The sequence below is a fragment of the Drosophila albomicans genome, chromosome 2L, assembly GCF_009650485.2.
Source record: "Drosophila albomicans strain 15112-1751.03 chromosome 2L, ASM965048v2, whole genome shotgun sequence".
Lineage (NCBI taxonomy): Eukaryota > Metazoa > Arthropoda > Insecta > Diptera > Drosophilidae > Drosophila > Drosophila albomicans.
Genome location: NC_047628.2, coordinates 8123459 through 8145761, shown reverse-complemented (window position 1 = coordinate 8145761; position 22303 = coordinate 8123459). Strand labels below are relative to the sequence as shown.

The 22303-nt window shown below is 37.8% G+C and overlaps 4 protein-coding genes across 6 annotated transcripts in view; 1 reads left to right on the top strand and 3 right to left on the bottom strand.

The window, feature by feature from the left end:
* LOC117564679 (mucin-5AC) overlaps positions 1-22303 on the bottom strand; it is a 101152-nt gene that overhangs the window by 51504 nt on the left and 27345 nt on the right. For 2 of the 3 annotated variants that reach the window (XM_052003010.1, XM_034243545.2), the window contains one exon: positions 4285-4577. Coding sequence is in view for 1 of the 3 variants with exons in the window: in XM_052003011.1 (XP_051858971.1) it covers positions 1567-1800 (234 nt within the window). In the remaining 2 variants the exon portion in view is untranslated. Of the gene's footprint in view, positions 1-1566; positions 1816-4284; positions 4578-22303 lie in introns of those variants that run through there. The other variant, XM_052003011.1, reaches the window with a different exon arrangement.
* LOC117564683 (very-long-chain (3R)-3-hydroxyacyl-CoA dehydratase 3) lies at positions 5476-7130 on the top strand. Its single transcript, XM_034243558.2, has 4 exons — positions 5476-5799; positions 5867-6218; positions 6280-6625; positions 6685-7130. The coding sequence occupies exons 1-4, from the start codon at positions 5686-5688 to the stop codon at positions 7007-7009; spliced, it is 1137 nt and encodes a 378-aa protein (XP_034099449.1). The 5' UTR covers positions 5476-5685; the 3' UTR covers positions 7010-7130.
* LOC117564681 (fibrinogen-like protein 1) lies at positions 9370-10541 on the bottom strand. The gene is made up of 2 exons (XM_034243557.2): positions 9554-10541; positions 9370-9496 (listed from the first exon to the last, which is right to left on the bottom strand). Exons 1-2 carry the CDS (start codon positions 10426-10428, stop codon positions 9373-9375), a joined length of 999 nt encoding a protein of 332 aa, XP_034099448.2. The 5' UTR covers positions 10429-10541; the 3' UTR covers positions 9370-9372.
* LOC117564680 (protein toll) lies at positions 14281-18269 on the bottom strand. The gene is made up of 2 exons (XM_034243550.2): positions 17081-18269; positions 14281-15919 (listed from the first exon to the last, which is right to left on the bottom strand). The coding sequence occupies exons 1-2, from the start codon at positions 18112-18114 to the stop codon at positions 14575-14577; spliced, it is 2379 nt and encodes a 792-aa protein (XP_034099441.1). The 5' UTR covers positions 18115-18269; the 3' UTR covers positions 14281-14574.

Genomic DNA, 22303 nt, shown 5'->3' with positions numbered 1-22303 from the left:
CACTGTCAAACATCTTATGTATATTTTTCCTAATCGTATTGAACTTTCGAACATGGACTTGTATTAAATTAATCACCTGAAATATTTCTTCTAATAACTAATTACCACGACAATTATCTTAATTAGTCCGATGAAATGGTAATGGCTTAATACTTATATCAGTATTGTCACTCGTCTTGAAGCGAGTTTCGTCCAAACAAACAAATGTCAACGCATTCCACCCCAGTGATTAATCCAGTAATATGATAGAGCTATATAAAGAATCTTGTGCTATATATAGTGCGAGTGGCTTGCCAAGGTTGTGACTTCAATCTTATTGATTGCTGTAGTTGGTATCAGTCTGTCAAACAGTTTGTATAAGTTTCCCATTCCATTAAATAAACAATTTGTTTACTTTTCATTGTTTTCCCTCATCAGTGAGAGAGAGAGGGAGAGGGGGAGTTGGGTTGACCGACGCTGACGCTGTTGAAGCCAAAACAAAAGGCGACACCTATTCAATTACGCAGCCAAACATTAACATTAAAAATTCCATTTGTTGGGTGGAGGCGAGAGGCGAAAGTTTTGGTCTCCGTTATAAGTATTTTGTGTGGTGTAGGTGTAATAAACTTTATTCGAGTTTGTATACAACGAAACGACACGAGTTGTTCAAACGAGCGACACATCAAATGGCCATAAGAATAATCGAAAGTAAATCACGAATCATTGTAAATCAATTATTTACTCCGTCAATCAAACACTTTAGCTCCACAGAATTGAGGATTCCAAATACAATGACATTTCGATAACGAGTCTTTTTATGAGTTTCAATCATTATCATTACATATTATATTTGACTTTTCTATGCGTCGTATATTCACAATTTAGTTAGTGATATATAGAATGCTTATATTAAAAAAAAAACATTCTATTTACATTTCAAGCACAGCCAAATTCTTCAAATATGCTTGCATAAAAATTCATAGCATACTTTTTGGAGCAGCATTAAAGTGCAAAATTGTAATATTACATTTTTTCTACAGCTTCTTTGGGTGAAAAATGTTATGAATAACAGTAAATAAAATTCAAGAATGTGGAAATTGTATTAGTTATAAGATACTGCTAATCCCTTAATACTGGCTGGGGCAAAAATAAGAATCCAGCAGCTTTTACTGGTGCTTTTTCTAGACGGCAAAGTTGAAGATGAAGAAAACCACCCGCTGAGGGAAACCCTGACCAGCAGCAACGACAACAATAACAACAATAAAAAAGCAAAGGAATAGAGCACAAAAACAACATCCTAAGCATGTCTGAGCACAATGAGCCGCATAAACTTGGCGCCAGCAAAGCCAAAAAAAAAAAAATAAAGGACGAAAACGAAACGAAATGAAGAGGAGACTAGACAAATAATAGAAAGTGGGAGGTGAACAATTTAGCGAGGAGCAGATAGAGAGAGCTGAGAGGGAAATTCTAACTATTTCAGCCACGTGGTAAAGTGTTGGCCAAATGGCAAAAAAAGACGGCAAAAGCGAATTGTTTTGGCATGCAACGCGTGTGAAATTTGAGTTTGCTGCAACTTGTTGCACTTACTTTGCCTTCGCCGGCCTGCAGCTCCAGCTGCGACGTAGCCGGCGTCACCTGCTGTTGCAGTTGCAGCTGCAGTTGCTGCTGCTGTTGTGGTTGCTGCTGCAGTTGATCGCCATCCTTGTTGTAGTAATCCGCCAGACTGGGCACAAGCAGGACACCAACTTTATTGCGCGCCACCTGCTGTTGGGTGCGTCGATGGCGCGCCGGCAGCATCATGCGATGCGCCACCAGAGCCATGCTTGCAACTTCTTGAACTCACACAACCGACGACACGAACACGGCGAGCACTGAAAATGAAAACTGCTGACCCCCAAAAAGGACGAGACACGTTTGGCTTGGCCGACGCAAGTCGTGTGTGTGGTTAATGCCACACAAAAATCAAAGCAGCCGCCGCGTGGTCGACTTCGTTTTGATCGAACAAAACGCTCGCCGCAAACTGAAAAGCGTCGCGTCGGACAAAACAAGCAAAACGAAAATGTAAGCGACAGCGAAACGCACCGGAAAAGCCAAAAAGGAAATGTCTAAGTCTCGCATCTCGCTCTCGCTCGTAGCACTAACCCACAACGTGGCCTCCCTCTCTCTCTCTCTCTCTCTCTCTCTCTCTGTTTCTCTCTCTCTTTTTCTGTTTTAGTCTCGCTTTCGCTTTCGATTTCGCTTTCGCTCTCTGTCTCTTGCTCACTTTGTCTTGCTGTGTATCTTTCTCTTTTTTACTAAACGCTGCATGTTTGATGAACGTGTTGTTGTTGTTATTTTTTTAACGTTAATATTAATGTCCGACGCGACTGTCTGCCAGCTGTGTCTCTGTTAGTGTGTGTGTGTCTCTCTATGTGTATGCGTATATCAGTATGTGTGTGTGTGTGATGGCGACAGTCGTGTGTCCGCTTTAGTTTACCAACACGTGCACAACACATTTAATAAAATGAACACAACAAAAACACACACAATACACTCACAAATGTACACACACACACACACACAGTGGCGTATACAAACACACATTTACAGCGGCAAAGACAAGGCTGAAAACATGGCGCAAATATAATATTTGTTGTTAAAATAAAATTACGAAATGAAAAAAACACAACTTGGAACATTGTAAAAAGCCGGCGAGAAAAACTTGAATTATAAACGTTTAGATACCCTACACAAGAAGTGAAACTATTTAGCGGAAGTACTTTAATTTTAAACCAAATTATGAACTCAACTAAATTTTATATTATTTATACACATTATTTTGGAACTGTTAATTTTTTGCGATAAATATTTTTAAATTAGGATTACAGTCGAGTATGCTGGCATATAATTCTGTCTCCTTGACAATGGTCTAAGGCTTAGAAATATAAACTATTTACGCGTGCAAAACATTCTGCCACTGACTGTCAGTTGAAATCTATTTTTGCACAGTGGTTTAGTGTCACCAAATAATTACATAAAATATATGCGAGAAGACTGTTTTAAGAAATTATCTATGATATTGCAGCTAAGTTATCAATTGAGTTATAACATATTCCAAAATAAGGTATGCAGAAATAGATTTACTATTGAACCATTTCAGTTGCATTTATTTCTTCAAAATCAATTAGGAAAACAACGATATTTATTTTTGTAATATAATCTGCATTTAATCTATTATTTTTAAAACGCACAATTGAGTAATTGAAAAATAGTATATATATCGCAACTATTCATTGATTATTGAGGAATCGAGATAGTTCATGGTTAATTTCACTGTTGTGTAATATTCAAATATAGACTTAATCAGCAATCTTTCGTTTTTTACTGAACAATTCTTATCGTCATAAGACATTTGTTGCGATAATGTTAATGCATCCCTAATTGTTGCAGTGTATCAGGCATTTTATTTATCTACTATGCTCATGCCGGCAATTATAATTTGACTCATGTGAACACGCAGGCACTCAGACACTCAGATACACAGACAGACAGTAATTCAGAGTGAGCAGTCCTACACAATGCAGACCTCCCTCCGCTTACTACGCCGCCTTCATCAGGCTCAGCACTGTCACTTAACCAACTTGTTTACTTGACCTTAACCGCTGCCAGCTGCCAGCAACAACAAGAGTGGTGAAAACGTAAAGCGGAAAACAGAAGGCGAAGCGGAAATAGAAGAGCTTTCATTTAGCTCCACATCGAAGTGAATAGCTGAATGTTATATTTGCTTTAGCGTAGCAAACCATATACGTCATTTACTATGATTGGCCACAATAATGGCAAGAAAAGAGTGTGAAGCACATTGCGTATACGTATTATACAGCTACTGCTTCAGGTTGAGGGTTAAATGATTATTACTTTTTGAAACACACTGCAACATCTGGTAACACACTCAAACACATTTATAATATACGCTCACACGTATTTACAAATTTATGGGGTCACTTGCCCAACGGTGTTTCTGCTCAATTTTGTGCTGACTAAATTACAGTTTGAATAATGCAATAGCAAATTGGCTGAACACATTATCAGTTCTGTGTCAATTCTCGATTGTTGCATTATCGATTTACTCTGTCCCAGTATTTGGCGCGATATAAACGATGCGATAACTATTAAATTGAATATCTTTGATTTAAATCATGTTGACCATTTAGCTGTTACTTTTTTATTTATACAAATTCATTTGGGGTATACCATTGAGAACTTTGCATCGATGTTTTGACTTAAATTAAATAAATTTGAATTTATAAAATAAATCAAGCCACTTACCTTTTCTATGACATGTTAAACGTTCTGTGAGCTACACCAAAAGCATGACGTCATTACAGTAAGCACACGCATACGCACACATATATATACAATATATTTATAATATATCTATATATATGGTATATGGTAGAGATTGATAGATAGGTTGAGCGATGGTGCTGTAGGTAGGCGCAACTTAATCTGGGCCGTGTCTAACGGTTCTTTAGAAAACGCAACATTTTGCTGTGGTGCCAGAAGTGTTCGGTGTGCAAAATTAGTATTAGTATATGTAAATTCGTGTGTGGATTTGTTAGCTGCAAAAGTAGAAAAATATTCGCATATAGAGATTAGCTAGACGACACAAATACATAGTTCTCTTAAAACTTTAAGCCTGATAACTCGTATGCTCCATTGTTTTCGCATAAAAACAATCTCCAAAAACAATTTTTGACAAGTTGTCGTTCTTTGTTTTAGCAACGTTCTAGGAAGGAAGCACACAAAGGAAGGATATCAGAAGCAAAAACAAAACACAACCCAAGCCAGTCATAAAATTCAAACCCATTCTCCCACTCAACAACAAGACCCTCAGCTGTTCAGTCATTTTGTCTGGCGGCTTCCGACTTTTGTGCTGGCGGCTCATAAATCAAAATGACCCCAAGCCACACACTCACACGCCACACACACATTCAAGCAACCTCAGTAATAAATATTTCATAACATTACATGGGCAATAACATGCGTAACATGGTTAGTTATTCTTAACGTCAACTATAAATGCTTTAAATTTAGTATGATTTTTTAAATTGTTTTATTATTTGTTTTACCATGTAAGAATTCCGTTTTCTAAAAAAAAATCGAATTTTTGAATTTGCGCGCTCTTTATAAAGCATTTAGCTTACTACATAAGTTAGTTGCGTCTCATAGCAACGAGCTACCGTAACGCAAAGCCAATGTTATCGATATGTGAAAAGTTATCGATAGGGTTGCTACTTCATTTCATCACGAGTACCACAAATATTTTAAATAAAGGGAGTTTTTGGTTTCAAATAGAGCGCTCATTTATTATATTTATTTAAAGAAATATTTTTTTTGATTAACCTTTTGAATAGTAGAATAATACAATTATTATTTGGCTGCAGAAAATATCGCTGTTTGCGATAGGAAATCGATACCTCAAAACCATCGATGTACATATTTCGCATTGATGCTTTAGCATCTCTATTCGCGACCCTTATTCCACAGTTTCCGATTTTAAGGGTGACGAACTGCAGTTAATTAATTTTTAAGTTAAGAATTGCGTATTGACAGTTGTAATATATTGTAAATAAACTAGTATGTTTTCGATGCCAATAAGAGCGTGATTCTCGTACATTGCTACATTGTTATCTCAACCAGACTTTACGGCAGTTGAAGTCAACAAAGATGTCTCCGATGTCCAATGCAAGTGCCATGGACCCAACTGAATTAAGTCCCTTCGTTTACTGGTCACAAACGAAGCACACATTACTTCTCAAAGTGGATCTAAAAGATGCCAAGGTAAGTAGCAGGCAGTAGTCCACATGAAGGAAAAATCAATATTCGCTTGCCCCGGCATTTGTTACAGGGCGTTATTGCAGACTTCACACCAACAACGCTCTCATTTAGTGCCAATGGCCATGGAGCCCGCGGCCGGAATGCGTACAAGTTCCAGCTACGCTTCTACGAGTTCATCGACGATGAGACGGCAACCTTCACAGTGACTGACCACAAAATTGAGCTTTTGATACGCAAAGTGGAGCCGGCTTGGTGGGTGCGTCTAGTGGCGACACCACAGAAACCGCACTGGTTGCGCATTGACTTTGATCGATGGGTCTCTGAGGATGATGGGGAATTGAATGATCCACCGCGAGATGTGCGCGAAGATTATGTGGAGGAGTATAGCAATCTGCAAAAGCAGGAAATTGGCTATGTGCGGGGTAAGCAAGAAGTTCTCCATATCCTCATCATTCCAATTCAATTGTCTTTTATGTGTTTTAGAGAATGCCAAAAAGGTTTACTTGGTCATCTACAATCTGGCCATGTTTGTTGGTTATCTGCACATTCTTATTATCATGGGAGTGCTGTATTTGCGCGATGGCACGGCCAGCATAAAGCACACCTATGAGTATGTGGGCACATCGTTTAAATTCGTGCAATTGATGCAATATATGGAGGTAATGCATCCTATCTTTGGCTACTCAAAGGGCAGCCCGTTGGTACCGTTCTTTCAAATCTCTGGACGCAATTTTGTGCTCTTTCTAATGATAGAAATGGAGCCACGCATGCATGACAAGCCCGTGGTGTGTTATGTGTTCATCATATGGTCACTGGTTGAGCTGGTGCGGTAAGTGAAATATTTTCCTTCTTATACCAGTGTAATTAGATGATTTTGTTATCTCGTAGGTATCCATACTATGTTAGCCAACTGCTAAAGCGAGAGAGTGCTCTGCTGACATGGCTGCGCTACACCATTTGGATACCACTCTATCCCATGGGCATTGTATGTGAAGGTGTGATTCTGCTGCGCAGCATACCCTATATTGAGGAGACAAAACGCTTCTGCGTCGATATGCCCAACAAATGGAACTCAACCTTTGACATGGTGCTATTTCTGAAAGTCTATCTCCTGCTGCTCGCTCTTCCGGGCAGTTATTTGGTCATGTCGCACATGTCCAAGCTGCGTGCCAAGAAATTGGGTCGTGGTCGTGCCAAACCCAAATTGAATTAAAGAATTTCAATCGACTCGAATCCTAACAAAAAATTCATACTACTATTCTTAGTCTACACACAGGAATGTTATGTTAACTGTTTTTGTTTAATTTCCGCTTAATCTCATCTTTTTTTTCAGATAGTTACTGACAATACAATACATACTGTTCACATATGTATGTATAGTACGGTGTATCTCGCTTTACAATCAGTAATGTTTTGTTAATTATACTTTTGTAATCTCATTCAATTTCATCAGTTTTTATCATAGTTTGATAGCTGATAAATGAAAATATACTTTTTACATAATATACCTATAGTAAGTAGTGTATCTCAATTGCACAGCCAACGACTTTCTACACTACTCTTGATAGATTAATTCTAAATTTATCTCACACATCACGCAGTTCTTGTATAAATAAAAACCATTTGACTTTAATTGAAAATACGTAAGGATAATTTTACTTATTATTATTTTCGAGAAAGAGAAAGTTGCTCACCGATAGTCACTTAACTTTGTTAACATTTGAAAATTAAAATTAATAAATGGATTTTGCAAAAAGAACTTAAATTACACACAGTTGAAGTCACGTCTGTATAACAATGTGTTAAAAAAGGCACAATTTGTTTCTACAATCATTACAAATGGGAAAACACAATTGCTCATGTAATTTACAATGACAAATTCTGGAATCTGTGGAATAAATTGACTTGCACTTAAAGACTTTATAGGGACATACCAGAAGATCGCGTGCATTGAGTTTAAGCATCCTCTCAATCATGGTTGTTGTTGCACAACTTCCTCCCTTTTGTAGGCTAATCCAATTTGCACTCAAGCGTTAAACAAGTGGCTTCTGCTTTTGCTGCGGTTGCTTTTGCTGCTGTTGAAACTGCTATCGTTCAACCACTCGATTTAGGAACTGACTTTCTTTGGAAGTTTGTTGGTTCCTTTTGTGTCTTGGTGCAGGTTCAATTAGAGGTTTGGTTTGATTGTAGGCTGGTTTAGGAAGGGGGAAGGACGAGAGGCTCATAATGCGTGGGTAATCGGAGTATTTCTGGGCGAGCTTTAATAAATTGCTTTTTCGTAGCGTCAATCACTTGGTGTCGTGTTGAGCCAAGTGACGCAAGTGCTGCAATTTTCGTCTGCCACTAAAGATAAATGCCACACACTCTCGCACACACACACAACGACTGGCTGTCGGGCGCTATTAATTGACCGAGTGTTGCTGCCACCACATGCCAACGACAGTTGCCCACATAAATTTCCACTGTAAATTTATCTGCAAGTGCGCCAAAAAAGGCGTTTCCACTGAACTCGCCGAAAAAAACACAGCGGAAAGTGAAATGAATAATGAATAATTCAATGCAACGCACGAATGCAGCAGTGGCAGCAGCAGCAGCCGAAGGGAAACGAACCAAAACCAAGGAAACCAAATCGTACTGAGCCACACGGAAACAAAACTGAACCGAACCGAACCTTACCGTACCGTACCAAACCGAACCGAACCAAACTGAACTGAACCGCAGCGGGGTTAACGCACAACTAATCACCTAAGCCTACAGCTGTAGGCACTTCGGCACTAGTACTATTTGTTCGTCCTTGGCCCCTCGAAATGGGTTTTTGATTAATGCCCAGCATGTCGCTGGCACTTGCAGAGAAAGAGAGAATGGTTGGGGAGATTGCTTGGCGGGAATTCCGATTGATTTTTTTTTTTTTTTGTATTGTGGACAGTGGCTGGAGTGAACTGCCACTTAGACGACGTTTACAATTTGGCTGCAAGACAAATGCATGACCTTATGCCACATGACAGCTGACGGCGATTTACGAACGCGCAACTGCATCCGTCAACAGTCATTTCAAAATTTGATTTACTCCACATTGTGGTCAAGCTTCTTCTAAGCCCTGCTCCCCGCCACAAAAAGGTTCATTTATCAACAGCGCCACTGGACAGAGGTCAGCACTGTGTTGATGTCGGACTAAAGCGAGGAGGAGTGAGATCCTAATATATAAACAGTTGCCATGTGCTGAATTGTACGTAATCAAAACAAAGTATTCCGCGATTCGACCATTTAAAAGCAGTGACTAGCACAATTTGGGAACTAGGACTGTCACAATGGAATTTCCTACCAGATTTTTTTTATTAAATTAAATGGTTTGTGTATTAATTGTATTTAAATAATAAAAACACATATAATTTAAATGATATTAACATATTTATGAATGCAGGTTTAATTTCAGCAGCAATGAGTATAATTTAATTAACAAATGTTAACGGTTTGGAAATTATTTACCGGCCTTAAATTAGCAGAATGATTAAACCAAGTTATTGCCTAAACTTCCTGACCTTATCAATATATTTTAATATAAACCATTTTTATATATTATTTAATAGTTTTCGGCTTAATCATCATTTGAACGAACTTGAGCGGCCTGAAATGCCAAGTTCTCCATTCGATGCCATTTGAGTTCTCATCATTCCCTCTAACATATGGTGCATTAAGATTACTGAAAATTAGCAATTTTATAAATTTCTTTTATGGGCTAGAAATGCAAATTCATTACCATAGATAGCAGTCATCATTGAACCACCAACCAGAATTGTAATTCTCAGCACAATTGAACGCATTGTCAACATAATGATCGGGTGTCGAGAATTTCTTGTTCTTGTGAGTCAACAAAGCATTCTCAGCATTTCCTGAATATTCTCCAAGTGTTTTAAGGGCATAGGATTCGTGTTCATTATCAATAGCAAAGTTTTGATATGTTGCATATCGTATATCGTTATTAAAGTCCTCAAGATAAATATACAAATAATGTGGCTGGGCATTCGTTATGAGATATAGTTTCTCAAGTCCAATGAAAAATTCAGTTCTAATATTTCCAAAACCCCTTTGATAGTCTGTCCAATTGCGATTAAAATTTTCAGTTCCATCTTGACGGCGTTGAATAACTGTCCAGCCGGATCCGACGATTTTGGAATCACAAGGTAATACAAATTTCTCAACTCCTGGTAATTTAACCATATAAGCATCCGTTGTTTTGCCTATACAATTTACGTCCATATATTTCATAAATATGTTGTCAGAATCTTCGTGATTTATAATTTCTGTTTGTTTTATTGGTAAATTAAATTCTCTATTTGACGGTAATGGGTTCACGAATTCTTCTATTATTTTTTTCGAATTATTATTAACTTCTAAATTTTCTTTATTATGGTTTCGTGATATTTGTATTTTTAAATCTGATATTTGTTTATTCTTTTCCTTTATTAACTCTTCACTAATTATGTTCTTTTCTTTATATACTTTAGCTAATTCAATCTGCGTTGTCAGTTGTATTTCTTTATTTTTGATGATTTCTTCGAAATGTTTTATAGTCAATTCAAGTTCGTGTACTTTACTTTCAAGTTCATTGTTCTTTTCTTCCTTTAATCTCATCGATGCTGTGTATTGTAGAAGTGGTTTCAAAATAGTGTAACAATAATAACCACATTGTTTATCATATTCTTTAATAACCGAACACGAAGTCTCACTTTCTTGCCACTGCTCACTCGTTTTAAGAAACACACAAATTAATACAAAAATTATATTTAATTTTATAATCATCTCTGACGTTTGCACTTGCCAAACACCAATTAAAATATGAAATTGAAACGTTAGAACTTGGAATTTGTTATCAAGTATTTTGCCGAATCTGGTGTGTTTTTCTAGATGAGGGCAACTCATCTTATCAGTCACCCAAGAACTGTCGCTCATTTCTTCAATGTGGGAAGAGCGTAACAGAGAACTGAGGTAACTCAGGCAACTAGCCAAATTGTTTAATTAGAGCCAAGCTGGCTAGCTTGCCAGCAATTAGCAACGAGTTTTGCAAAATGCCACAGCTTGCCAACTAACTAACTTTTACCAAATGGGCGACTTCAAAATAATTGCGAGTTGCAACCCTCCATTTCTCAATTTATTCAGTAATTATAAAATAACTCTTCGCACCTGATTTGACCTTGTCGTTAATTAAATTCTGTGAAATTTCAATATCAAGGTTTCGCGATTTGAAGGTTGACAAAGTAAATCAAATGGCAGTGAAAATAATGGAGATAATTGCATGTAAAACACAGGAAGGTAATTAGTTAAGGAAAATAATTGTTTTATTCCAAAGCGAGTGACATTTATAACACGAATTGATGAGTACTTGTTTGTAAATTGTGTTGAAGAAGGTAATTTTTTAAGGAAAGGAATAACTTTATTCCAAAGGGGGAGACATTTATAACACGAATTGATGTGTACTTGTTTGTAAATTGCGTTGATATTTCGTTTGCGCGTTCTGCTGATACGATATATAGTATGTCAACAGTGCGTATACATGATTGTGGTTAGTTGATAGAAAGTTGCCAATAATAGCGAGCTGCAAATGATTTCGTCATCGGCTGCAATGCGAACAGCTGCAAAAAGAAATTTCGGGAAGCCACAAAAAACAGCCTGTTTGAATTGACAATTTCCTTGAACATTAAAGTCTGTAAGAGTTTTGTCAAACGTCGAAAACTTTTTCTCTCGATTAGCATAGTTCATTAAACATGGGGTTAAATTATAGCACAAACGCTGCTTGATCCATTTAAAGTAACTTAAAGTTTATGAAGTAACCCACTTGAATTTGAAGCACACTTTCATAACTCGACATAACTGTTGAATTTGAATTTTCTTTTTTCTGCCAATGACAGCCACAGAAAGGGCTTATGAAATGAATGGAACTGAGAGCTGGCAATGGAATCAAATGTAATAATATGCAACTGCATCGGCAACATGCACACAATTGCAGTGCTCAGCAAATAATATCGAATAATATCAAATAATATTGAATATACTCGTATTCTTACTCATACACGAGCTCGTTTATTGTGATTTGTGTCCTGCTAGGTTTATGGCTCAAATGACTTGCTGTCGATTCCATTTTATGTAATGCTCTCGGCAGTAACAAATGCTTGGGCTTTAGAAAGCGCTCACATTTCAGATCCCGATAAACCACCCAACCGACCACATTCTATTCACAAATATATACATACAGACACTCTTACACACACTTACACTCACACACATTTAGATATAATGAAGGCCTTTAACCCCTTGTGTGCCATGCATTCAAGTTCTCCAGTCTGCATGGTTAGTTGAGGTCCGTTAGTTTATTGGCAACTGTTTGGGCAGCAGCATCAGTGCTACACTGCTCGCAAATAGTATATGCCCAGCTAGGTCACGTACAGCAGCAACAGCAGCAACGGCAACAGCCGCATAAGTTTACGGCATGAGCTTGAGGCTTGAGAGCAGTTACAAGCAGATTTTTTTATACGAGTAGTTGATTTTGAAAGTTATGATAAATGAAGAGCAGCTGCAAACAGATGTTTGTGATAACTACGAGATGCTGAGATGTCTGGAGAAAGAATGAATGAAATGGGTTGCGATGGCATCGGCAACGGCAACGGCATCGCGGCGAACGGTTTGCAGAAATCGAGCTTATGAAAAATGAGCTGAAATTATTGTGTGCGGCAGCTGCAAAGTGTGAGTCCTGCAATCAATTTCCATTAGTTGCCACGTTTCATTCCGCCATGCTTCATTTAACTGCAAGCATCTATATAATTACAGCTTATATACACGTTAATTACGATAAAGTTCAGTTGGGTCACTTCATAGGGATAATATTCTGTGAATATTGATTAAAGTATGCAATCAATTTAATTACACTTCCACATTAATTTAATACATTTTATATTCTTAAAAGAGTATCTTTCAGAGCTTGAAAAAAAATAAAAAAAAATTTTAACTGGCTATATTCATAAGAGAGTATTATATACTCTATAAATAAAAAAAAAAAATTATAGTTTTAAATTTTATTTCAAAAATAATGCTATGCAATTTATATTCTTTTAAGTTTAAGATTGTTGGAATAATGTAAGTTTGAATATTATTTTGGCAAAATTATTGAATTATCAGTGCTCTGTAAGCACTCTTATGTATGTTAAGCTATTATGTTAACATCCGCATTCCGCTGGGGTAGTCTTGAATAGAGAACAACCAATTTGAATGTAGCTTTGCGGGTTCTAGACCACTTACACCAAAGATACATAATGCTGGAAAATGTTTAAAATAAAATAAATAAGGGACCAACCATTAATATATATTTTTAAAATATTTAATTGAAAATATAAATAATTTTACACGTAGATACTTTTTCAATTTCTTATCAATAATGAAAACATTGCACTATTACTCAATTTTGTTATGAATTTGAAACGAAATTGATATAAATTTCAGGTCCGCAAGTATATACGGAACTCGCAAATTCAAGTATGAAATTGCTGGGTTGTCTTCGCTTCAATGCCATTTGCTTTATGACACTTTGAAACGCCCACGAAGCTTTGGCGTTGGCGATGGAAATGGCGAAGCCGGCGGGAGGGCAATGAATCTTCAAGACCCACTTAAACACACAGAAACACACACACACACATAGACGCATACTTATAGCTGATGTCCAAAAGGCCAAGCAATTGTGGCCAAAAGGGCTGACAGCGTAAAACTTGGCCAAACGTTTTTTTCTACATCTTTTTTTTATATTTTTTTCACTCTAAATTGGCTGCCATTTGCCATGGGCTGTGCTCAGTAGCTGACTGGGGGCCCGAGCATTGAAGGCCGCCACAATTACTGAAGTGGATAATTAGAGTCTGACGTTGGCGCTAGGCCCATTTTGGAGCGCTGTCGACTAAATAAATATTTAAGTTAGTTTATTGAACGGAAGCTATTGTAATGCTAGCGACAAAATGACAAACCGAATGACAGCGCAATCGGATGAAGTGCCTAGGCTGCTCAATAGTAATTATTCCATTGAATGGGACCTGTTGCTATTTCATAAAATGCATTTTCCGTTCTTTCATAAACAAGTAGAATAAGTTTGATTATTTATAGTCCCTCCCTGAGCTGATGTCAGTTGCTAAATGACGTGCAATTAAATATAAAATATATGACAAAATCTCCTTGGTAATATTCCAACACACAATGCTCTATCTCGACACCCCAACGCACAATTTATTGCTGCAAAATATGTCCAGCGTTAGATTTTAATTAAAATTTCTCGAAAACAATATCATAATTTTCCAGGGAGAAACCGTACATGGAATAAGGGAAAGAAAAATGGAACTGGGCTAAGCTGAAAAGGGGCCAAATTCTGTTGTTGTTTTGATTTACGTTTTATTAAATTTGAGTGAAGTAGAAGCCAAGAAAACTGAGGTAGGTAGAAAATACTTTAATAAGTTTGGTAAGCGTAAATTACAATATTGCACTAACCACATTAGTATGTAGTTTAATTTTATATCTTAGAATTTAGTTAGAGATAACATTAAAAAAGAAAACATCGTGTATATTAACTTAAAGGCATTTATAGAAAAAATCTCTTACTTATTCCTTATCATAAATAAAGTTAAGATTAGTTAATCATAAAGAATGACGTGAACCATATTTTTAAATCGAAACAATATCAATTCTAGTCCACATAAGACCCCCGCACCCCCATTATGGTTAACCTAGAAACTACGTCTATAATCGAAATCAGATGAGAGGACCCGCATGCTTCTTCTGCCCTTTGAGCACTCGCCGATTGTGGGGCATGGCATAGTGCAACTTGTTCCAGAACAGTGGATCACCCCACTTGAGATAGGTGTTGAGCTTGAGATAGGCACGCAGCTCGCTGTCAATGCCATCAAAGTGCTGCAGCTCCTTGTACAGGATAATGATGATGCGCTTGCGCTTATCCTGCAGCGTCGCCTGGTACGCAATGCGGAACTCCATGCGAGCCCAGACCGAGTCGATAAAGTGCTGCGAGAGCACAATGATCACCCGCTTCGAGTCATTGACGGTACGCACAATCTGCTCGGGAATGCAATCGCCCACAAGCCAATCGCGTCCATGGAGACAGACACGAAAGGCGTGGAGACCATTCTCCAGTTTGGGCAACAGCTCGCCAATGATCTGCTCATCCTTGTGTGAGTAGGAAATGAAGGCATCGTAGGTCTTGTCCTTGTCCAGCTCCTCCTCGGACACCCACCACAGACAGCAATTGTGATTGTAGAGCCAAATCTTCAGCTCCTGCTGATAAATCAAATAGAACACGCTGATTAGGCATGCCACAATGACGAGGCCACCGAGAATACAGCCGATGAGCAGCACATACGAGGGACACAATTCCCAAACCTCCAGTTGTTGAAAGGGTCTATCCGGAAACCCGGGACAGTAGATTTCCCCAATGTCTGAAACACGCTGTGGCTGAGCTCGAACAAATCCCAGCAGAGGCAACGCATTGCAATCGCAGATCAAAGGATTGCCGGCCAAAAACATGTTCATAGTATTATTCTCTTGTAGCATATATTCTATAAAAGTCTGATCCAAGACGCTGATCAAATTCCGACGCACATCCAGTTGAGTGAGGTTGGCGGGCAGTTGACGCACTGCATCCAAGCTGCTCAGCTCATTGTCTGACAGATTCAACTGACTGACATTTGCATATCCAATCACTTCACCAGATTCTGGCAGTTCGCTGATGCTATTGTTCTTCAACTTGAGCACCGTGGTCACCAATCTGGTGTGCGGCAAAGGCGGCAAGCTACCCAAAGCAGCACCACGACAGTCCATGACCAGCTCCAACGATCGGTGCTGCACCCAGCAGATGCAGTGGGGATCGCACTCCCAGTGGTCCGACTTGTACTGACAGATGTCATCGTTAGTGCATACCAGTGCCTCAAAGGGCATGTCCAGCTTGACGCCATAAAACTGTGTGCCCCGCATATCGATGAAGTTGAGGCTCCTCACTTCAGCAAAGGTCGTTGGATCCAGCGCCGTCAGCGAGTTTTGATTGATCGATAGTTTCTTGAGCGACTTCAGAGGCCCGAACAATTCGCTGTGAAACGATCGTGAGTTATTAACATAAATTGTGTTAGGCTAGCATTGTCTGAATTCTGTGATGCTCAACGGGGTTCTAAATGGAGAATAACCAGAACTTTATCTACAAAATGCCTATACAATGAAATACATACATATTATATATTTTTCCATTTATTTCACCAAGCTAAAACGCAAATTTATTTTGGAATTGCTAATCTTTCATTACGGTTATTTTATACGGTATATAAGCTGCAAGTATGTACAATTTATTTTAAAAATAATCAATATTTTTTAAATTGCTAAGATTTAATTTATTTACTCAGAAGAAACATTAACTTGGTTTTATATAAAGTGTATCAAAAATGTTGTACTCTATAAGGTTAAGGAAAAAATATAACAAGTTGTCTCCAAATAAAATTTGAATTTCGCTATGAATCTGTTTCTAATTTACTTTTTCTATAAATTTGAAGAAAAAATGTATACCATTATATTATGTTGTATGATTGTAGCTAGGTTTTTTGAAAACACTATTTATTTCTAAATGAAGTTTAAATATCCCAAAAAATTGATCTATAATAAGGTTTAACAAAAACAATTTGTTTCTAAAACCAAATATTAATGTCTCTATTAATTTATCAGATATTTGATTTGACAGTTATTAAATAACTTTATTGGTTAATGGATTTACTTTATTGTGATATGATTGATTGTGAGGCTATTCTTTAAATATCCATCATAATATAAATACAATAGACTGTCGACACAGTTAATATAAAAATAATAAGTATTGATATAAGTTATCATAGGACAAAAATAAAGAAGATATGCTATATTTAGATGTCTAGCAACAGAAATAACCTCGAGATACATCTACTTGCAGTTGATTGATTCACATATTCTGCACACGAAGCACCCATCTTAGCATCAAGAAATCAATATTTGTTTTCAACTTTTCAGCCGCAATTTGATATTTGAGAGTCGCAATCTAAGCAAGGCGCCGCCGATAAGCGAAAAGTGATAAGTAATAAAAAACAAAAATTTGTTGAAACTTTGAAAAGTGCGCGGTAGACAAACCACCAAGTTGTGATTTATTATTTGGCCTAAACTTATTTATTTGCGACTATCAGCTATCGGGCATTGATTTGAGCCATCTGTTAATCTGCAGATTGCCACCCACCTTGATATGCTGGCCAGTCTGTTGGAGGACAGATCTAGAAACTTGAGTTTGCCCTGGCTTTCGAATAGATCCACAGGCAGCTTGGACAACGAGTTACAGGAAAGATCCAAGAACGTAAGATTACCCTGATCCACAAAGAGTTCGCTGGGCAGTTCCGTCAGCTGATTGTTCTTATTGATATGTATGAATCGCAATCTGTAGCTACCCCTAAACATCTGGGCATCCACATGATTGTTGGCACGCGAAAGTCGCAACTCCTCCAGCTTCAGCATTGAGGTGAATATATGATTCCTCAGCTGATCGGATTTATTCGCCGGTGTTGGTGATAACATCAAACTGAGATTGCGCAACTGCTGCAACTCCCAAAGCATTTCGGGTCGAAAGTGAAACATGTGCGGATTTACAATCGACAACGTTTGCAGGCTATGCGAAATCGAGGAGAAAAGACCCGTCGGTAAATCGCGCACAGCCAAACGGAGCTCGAGGGTTGTCAGATTGTTAAAAGCTTGAAATATTGTCACTGGCAGCACCTGTTGCGTGCTTTCGAATTTGAAATACTCCAAGGCAGGCACAGGACTAAAGTACCAAGTGTTGGTAATGTTGGCAGCCAAGAACTCATCGAAGCTATCATATTTATCCTGGCGATTAACTTCGGTTTCCATACTGCGATCTCGAAACTGCACACTGAGCACTTCCTGCACGCCCAGAGAGCTGAGTAAATCACGAAAGAATGTCTCGGACCAATAGTTATAGGCATCAAACTCGAATAGAGACACCTGATCGATATCGAAACGCGGCAACCAAGTAACACTGTTGTTGGAATAGTAACTCATTGCGATATTGACGCCATCGTTTGATATTTCCATAATCATCGCGTACTCATATGGACAATGGACGCGCACAAGATTCGATTGCGGTTCACAGGTGCAAGCATCGTCCACATCATGGCAATAGCTCGAGAGTGGAACGATCTGAGCTCTGTCTGTGGCCACAAGTGTGGTCATAATGACGAGCAGAATTTGATAAGAGAACATGTTTGCTCGTGCTCGCACTCACACTCACAAATTATACACATTTAATTCATTAGTTATTCACTTTATGCGCGCGACAATTGGCGACGACTGAGGAAAACGAAAGCGGCTAGGGCAACGCCTCAAGTGTGACTGGATTTTCGACTTTTGCCACAACGAATTGCCATTGCTGCGAGTATATTTCTTTATCATCGTCTTATCAGGAAAAGAGTCTGCTCTTCATTGATATCGATATCGACACATACCAGTGACAACGAATACACTTATATTTGCGACACGAGCAAAAGACTGATAAAAATGGAAACAAACAACAGGTGCCTACGTTCAATCAACAACATCGAGAGTTCAACGCGTGTGCAAAAAGAGTTCAAAACTTTTAAATTAGATACATCTAAAAGAAAAAAATGTGTTTTAAATCCGTTAAAAATTGGACATTCTTTAAAAATACAATTAAATTTGTGATCAAAATGTCACAGAAATGTGATCAATGTCAAATTATTTGTTTTAAAAACTTTGAAAATGAAAAATATATACTAAAGAGTGAAATAAATCTCAAAAATCAATGGCCAGGAAATAATTGAATATTTTGGTTTTAAGAGTTGCTGCTTAATATGTCAAAATATCCAATTAGCAACAATTTTGTAACCCCTGTTAAGTGTGTTACTAACTTATTTTTGTGTTCCTAATATTAAATATATTATATATAGTCCGTCACGAGCTAATTTCTAACGTCATAATTTAAATTTTAATCTTTGTAGTCAATCACCTTGGTCAGAATTAGCTTCAAAATTGCGCGGTATTATATCATCTCTAGTGGCTTATCAATAATAATAAAAACCATATTGATTTATTTGTAACTTGCGAGGGGTTCACAGCTGATTGTCTGCGTTCATTTATGATTGCCGCTCTTCATTCTAAACCGTTTGTCAAGGGGACAATACAGTCTTTTACTCACTTTCTCGTATTAGTTTTTGGGATTGGGGTTCTTTTACCTTATCAATGAACTCACTGAGAGTACATGAGTCAGAAGCTAAAAACAAAACTAGCGAAATGCATAAAACAATAAAATTTGTTGCCTACTTTAAAGAACCGCAAATTGCTGATAGTCAGCAAACCGCGATAAGATTTCTTTTTACCAAGTAGGGGCGTTAAATATTTGAAATGACAAATCAAAGTGAACTTCAAGTATCGATCATTATCATTAGGTCTCAAAAAGGAACTATCAACTTTTGCCATTATATTTGAAGCTAAGAACATTACACATTACTATCAATAATTACTTGTAATTGTAATAAAACTATTTAAAAATTGAAATATCGATTAACATATCTTTCAACTTTTCTGGCTTCACACCCCAAATTACACTTCACTCACAAAATTTTTAAAATCGATTTAAAAATCACGTGCACTTACAGTCCTCGCACAATTTTCAATTGATATTTCAATAATTTATTTGCCTGTTAACAACAAATCTACGTATTGTGAGGTATTTATGGATATTTGTATCTAATAAATATTTCAACATTTTTTAAGTACCTTCACAACAGCTAAGTGACCAGAATGCGACTTTAAGAATTGTTTATGCATACGCGTATCAATAATGGATGGACGTCTGGGAATAATGCCTTAATGTATACCCAAGTATAATCAATGAGGCGACCACAATATTTAGCTCAAAGACACACCCCTCTCACAAGTAAACGCACAACATTTCCAGCCGTCAATCCGTCTAACCGTTAAACTGTGACAGCTGCGTACAGACCCACGCTCCGGCCAATAACTTATGTATCCGCGTAGCTTCAACCTCAACTGAGAGTCGTCCCACATGGACGCATGATCAAAAATAAGTTGCCCCATAATGCCAAGTCAATCAAGCATTGCCATCGTCATGAGCCCAGCTTGTCCGCCAAGGTTGTCCTACCTGCCAGGCCTAAACGAAAACTCAAAAGCCAACGTACTATGGGGAATTTTACTACTCTTAGAGAACAAATTTATTCCCAAAAAGTCACAAAATTAATAAAAGATTAATCTTTAAAGTAACATTGAGATGTCTTCAATAGCTGGCTGACAAACGCAGCTGTTGCAAGGCCAAAATATTTTGTCGCAATTTTAACATGACAAAAGTGAAAAATTGCATAATAATAGTGCAACTTTTGCTGAGAATGCACAAAAATGGTAAAATGATAGTCTAAAGGACAATAAAAAAAATCTTATTAAAAAATACGACATTTTCTAGACTTTTTCTAATTTTTTGTTTAAACTTGGAATACTTCATGGCAGCTTATTGAAAATTACAGAATTACTTATATATATATGATATGCTTTTTTACATTCATCTGTCAAAAGTTAAAAAGACAGTAAAATAAAAATAAGATTCTGCTTCAGTTCCGACATAATTTAGAATAGAATTTAGTAATACAATATTTTTGAGAATGAGCGGAATCGTGGATATAAAAAATGTAAACAACTTTATCACGCATAAAGTTTTAAGGAATGACGACCAAGACACAGGCTAAATTTATTTTTTTTCTATATTTTATTAAAGACTTAGACGATCCACGCCCATCGTAAACTACAATGGATAGTGCACCTACCATTTCAAATCTAATATTTAATGGTGGCATAAACTAAATTCAAAAAGCCAACTATAGATATTTGGTTTCCTCTTTTGAGCAATTAATTTTGGTCACAAAAAGTGGTTAAATTCCCCATGGTGTAAGGGCTGAAGGCCCAGAACCCAGACCAGACCTTGCAAACTTTAGGAAATTGTGGTGCCAGCCACGTAAAAAGTTGAGCCCCCGCCTCGAACAAGTTTTTCATAATTCATTTTTGCTTTGACGGCTGCAACTCAATTAACAGTTTTGGACAAGCGACGCGCAGCCTCGCACCACAAACCCACACACACACACACACACACTTTTACCCCCACACCAGTCAAACAACTTTTCAACGACAATTAAAAGGATTTCGTATGTAAGTCCCGCGAGAAGCTCGTTCATATAAACCTGACCTTTTCAGGAATCAAACACAATTTTACGCCCAATTACACAATGTTCATGGGCATTACGCATACGCGATGTGGTGTACGTTGCAGGTGCAGACGTTAAGTATCAATACATGTGATTGATAGAGTTTCACACTCGACCGGCATCATTGTGGCCACTGAGAGACTCACTTGACTTTGAAGACACTCAGCATTTCATGTAAAATTGCAAAACTAAAGGAAGTGTAATTAATTTTCAAATATGTATATGACACGTTCAGTTGTATCTGACACAGTTTCGTCTGTTTGTGACAAGGGGAGGGGGTAAATGATTAAGAGTACTTAATGAACAACCCTCGTAAATAATAATGAGCTTCTGACTCCATTCGGTTGAGTGTGCCGCACAGATTTCGTTATGCAAATGGCAGAGAGGTTGACGGCGCTTGAAAGCCACATCAATCAGCTTGGACTTGGACCACTTAAAAGGGCATTTCACATAAATGTCAACACTAAATTGCCAAGCACACACACAGACGCAGCCAGAGACACAGACAGAGACAGCACACACATATAAAGCACAGACACCAAGAGACAGACGCATACATAGCTCAACCGCTTAGCTAATTTATGTCAGTCCCTTGGTCCTGCGGCACGTGGCAAACTGGGATGATGGCAACCGAAGGCAACCGGCAGCTGGCAACTGTCAGCTAACGCAATTGTTATGGCAGCTTAAACCAACAGATCCAAATCCATTCAAATCCCTCCTTCCACCCATCAGAACTCCCCCTTGACATTTGGCAAATTGTATGCGGAATGAAACGATGGAAAACGAAATGCATTTTGAGCATTTGAAGTGCAGTCTGCAAATTAAATCAAAATATACACAAAGCACCGACAGCATCTAAGCTCTTTGGATAAATAAGCAGCACGGCAACAACAACAACAACAACAATAACAACATTGCAGCATAGACAAATAGAAATAGAAATAACAACCGCAACAACAACAAAAGCAACTACAACCAGGACAATGCTACTGTTGCTGCTACTGCTGCTGAGACCACAAATGAAATGCATTTTCATTCTTTCTGTGCCAAACATTTTTGGCTGAGTGCAATTTCTATCTATGTGTGTGTCTCACACATGCACTTATGTATGTGTGTGTGGCTGTGCTTGGCATTTGAAAAATCAAATTAAATGTACCAGCATT